Source organism: Scleropages formosus, chromosome 25 (assembly GCF_900964775.1).
Source record: "Scleropages formosus chromosome 25, fSclFor1.1, whole genome shotgun sequence".
Taxonomy (NCBI): Eukaryota; Metazoa; Chordata; class Actinopteri; order Osteoglossiformes; family Osteoglossidae; genus Scleropages; species Scleropages formosus.
In genome coordinates, this window is record NC_041830.1 from 15004214 (window position 1) to 15007217 (window position 3004).

General features: G+C 44.7%; 1 protein-coding gene across 1 annotated transcript; it reads right to left on the bottom strand.

The window, feature by feature from the left end:
- Positions 1 to 862: 862 nt before the first annotated feature.
- On the bottom strand, positions 863 to 2428 carry LOC108921592 (receptor-transporting protein 2-like). Its single transcript, XM_018731101.2, has 2 exons — positions 2174 to 2428; positions 863 to 1418 (listed from the first exon to the last, which is right to left on the bottom strand). Exons 1-2 carry the CDS (start codon positions 2320 to 2322, stop codon positions 1085 to 1087), a joined length of 483 nt encoding a protein of 160 aa, XP_018586617.1. The 5' UTR covers positions 2323 to 2428; the 3' UTR covers positions 863 to 1084.
- Positions 2429 to 3004: the final 576 nt, after the last annotated feature.

A 3004-nucleotide genomic window follows, 5' to 3' on the forward strand; every position in this document is an offset into this window, starting at 1 on the left:
GAAAGAAGAATCAAACCCCGTAATATATAGATGTATGGACTTTATTGCATTTGCTGTAATTTTAATGCATTCAAATTTCAATGCATTGTATGTGCAGAACTGCAGAATGTAGCATGTGCAGAGGCAAGATTTTACACGCTTGTGAAACCCCTGTCGGCTGTCGCGGACGAAGGCATTAGCTAAACAAACAAAACGAACAAAAGTAAAGAATTTGTCCCACTCCCAGCTCTCATTGGCTTGTGTTCAGTGTTTGGGTTCGAAATTCCTATAGTGGACCCTTTTGGCTCTTTTTTCATTATTTCTTTTTGTTTCTACTAACCATTTATTCGTGTATTATTATTATTATAATTATTATAATTACTATTCAAAACATCTGATTTATATATGAATGTAAAATTTATAAAACGTATGTATTTCTAATTTATTTACAGTTACCAATGAAAAAAAACAGGGTTTCTTACTACATCGATACCTTTATGGGGTAACTACAGTGGCGGTGGGGATTCGATCCTGGGTCCTTCACATTGCAGTCAGGACCCTGACCACTACCCCGCCCCTTTGCTTTTATTGCACATGATTTGGATGCATGGCCTGGTTATCCAGGGGGCTGTAAACTGAACCTATACCGGTGCTCTGCTCAAACGAAAGTGAAATTTCTACCATTTATTAGGAAACAACAGGGACTGTCCTCGTGTTCTGGCGTAATAATGGTAAAATAGTGGTGCAAGAAGCAAACCTGTAACAGAAATAAATGTCTTTGGAAACATGATACTTGTAACTAGTGAACTTCTTGGTAACTTTTTTTTTTTATCTATAATCTTGTATCAATCAATGTATTTAAGTTGTTACATTTTTAAAAACCAAGTAGACAAATTCGCAAAGCTTTCAATGCAACTCTTGAATAGAAATTTGCCTAATATTACCAGTATGTCGAGCAGAAATTCGTGAACGCAGAACTTGAACTTTAAGGTTAAAATTAGGGTTGCAATGTAACCCTGACCCTAAATCTTTAAATTAAAAAAAGATGTTCTCACATCTAATGACCACAATTTGCTCTGTTGCCACTTTGAGCTTCTAGAGAAATCTAGCGTTGGTCACAGACCCCTTTCTGGCAGGCTTCACAGTGTTTGGACAGGTGGTCCCCTTTCAGCACTTTTTTACGGAAGAACTTTGGCTGGCTGCTCTCCTGCCCGTAACAGTTGACCAGGATCTTCTCTATCAGCTTGTCCATCATGTCGTCCAAATCCTTTGGGTCGACACTGGGCTCCTCGAAGGTGGCGCCCTCGCACGTTTTGCAGTTCTGCTTGTAGCGTCGCACCTTGACCACCCCGTTGTGGGCCGGCGAGTCCAGACGCATGTGGAACACCACCATGGACTTGCTGGAGGCCCAGCTGTGGTGACAGATGGAGCACGTGAACCTGGGGGTTGGAAAGGGACTGGAGTCAGAACTCAGACTTGCGTCATTCCACTGTGGTCAACTCCACATGTTCTGTCCACAAACATATGGTTGACTGAGCTGTGCAACGTACTTCCACCAGAAAAGTTCTCACTCCACCTGCATCGTAATTGGGATTAATTCTTTGAATATTTCTGAACACTTCTGGAACTTGTTAGTGCCGCACAACCACGCCTGTGAAACACTGTAACCTGCTACTGCTGTCCCGTATCACAAATCTGCGTATTTTTATTTTCTTGACATACCAGTTCTGTCTCTATGCTGTCGTGACCCGGTTCTATTCTGTTGTTAATTGCAAAAAAATAAATAAATAAAAGACCCGAGTTCCATCAAAGGGCTGACATTTACATTACACTTTTCTCCGAGGTGACTTACAGTTCTTGACCCATGCATGCAGCTGGGAATGTTACTATAGCCACTCAGGGTAAGTACCTTCTTCAAGGGTACTACAACAAACCCTACAACCTTTGGGTTTAAAGGCAGCTACTTTAACCACTACACTACCAGCTGTGCTGCTCTGCCCTTGGACTTGCAACTGCAGGTGAAATGATGAATTTTACTTTATGGATTTTGCACTTGCTCTGACCTCAGGTGCTCTTGGGGAGTCTTGCCAACCTCGACAGAGCAATGTGGGAATGGACAAAAACGAGCGGTTTACCTTGGACCCGCCGGCCGCGGCCACGAGCCCCTCCCGAGACCCCTCTGGTTGCGGCTCACCTGGAGAAGGGGTTGCGAATGTACTCCTTCCAGCCGATGTGAGACCTCTTGGCCTCGATCGCGTCGTCAAACTCCATAGACCAGCTGTCAGGTTTATTCAGCTTCTGGACTTTGTCCTGGAAAATCACATTCCAAGTGACGCTGGCCATTCCGCGCTCTTGGGTGTTGATCTTATTGTATGAAAAGTGTCGAATTCTCCGAAAGGATCTGACAGCATCCAGTCCCGGAACGGTGAACGGTGCTCCCTCGCTGAAGTGCCTCTGTTTCTGCCGCACTGAGCTGCCCTTGTCGGGAACCAGGGAATCAAAACTAGAGAATATGCAGAGAAATGAAAGTGAAAGTGTGGATGGAGCAGGGGGTAGCGCTGGTGCCTCCCAGCTCCTGGTTCTGTGGTTTCAAACCCAGCTCAGGCTGTGTGGTGTTTGCATGTTCCTGGCCTGGTCAGGGTGTTCCCTGCTTGTTCAAAACGAAGCATACCCTGTTTTTCACCCTTCATGACCACGGTGCGGCAGGAAAAAAAAAAAAAAATCGCAGATGGGGCAAGCAAGGAGCGGCGGCTCTCGTTGTGCTCGTCGAGCACCTCGTGATCCACGTTGTTGCCGTTTCTGCCTGTTTTGTTAATTAATAAAGGCACCCAGGTATAGCGGAAGTGCGAGCGAAAGTGTGTCGCCAAGTGTGTCCGAGCGATAAGGCTGAGCCTCTTCGACAAAACACGAGTTTTATGTAAATGTTTTCAATGTTTGTTTTCCTGGTATTTTGTATTAATGTGTGTGTGTGTGTGTGAATGAGTGCATAAGTAAGCTGCAATGAGAGTGAATGGGTGTGTGAGTG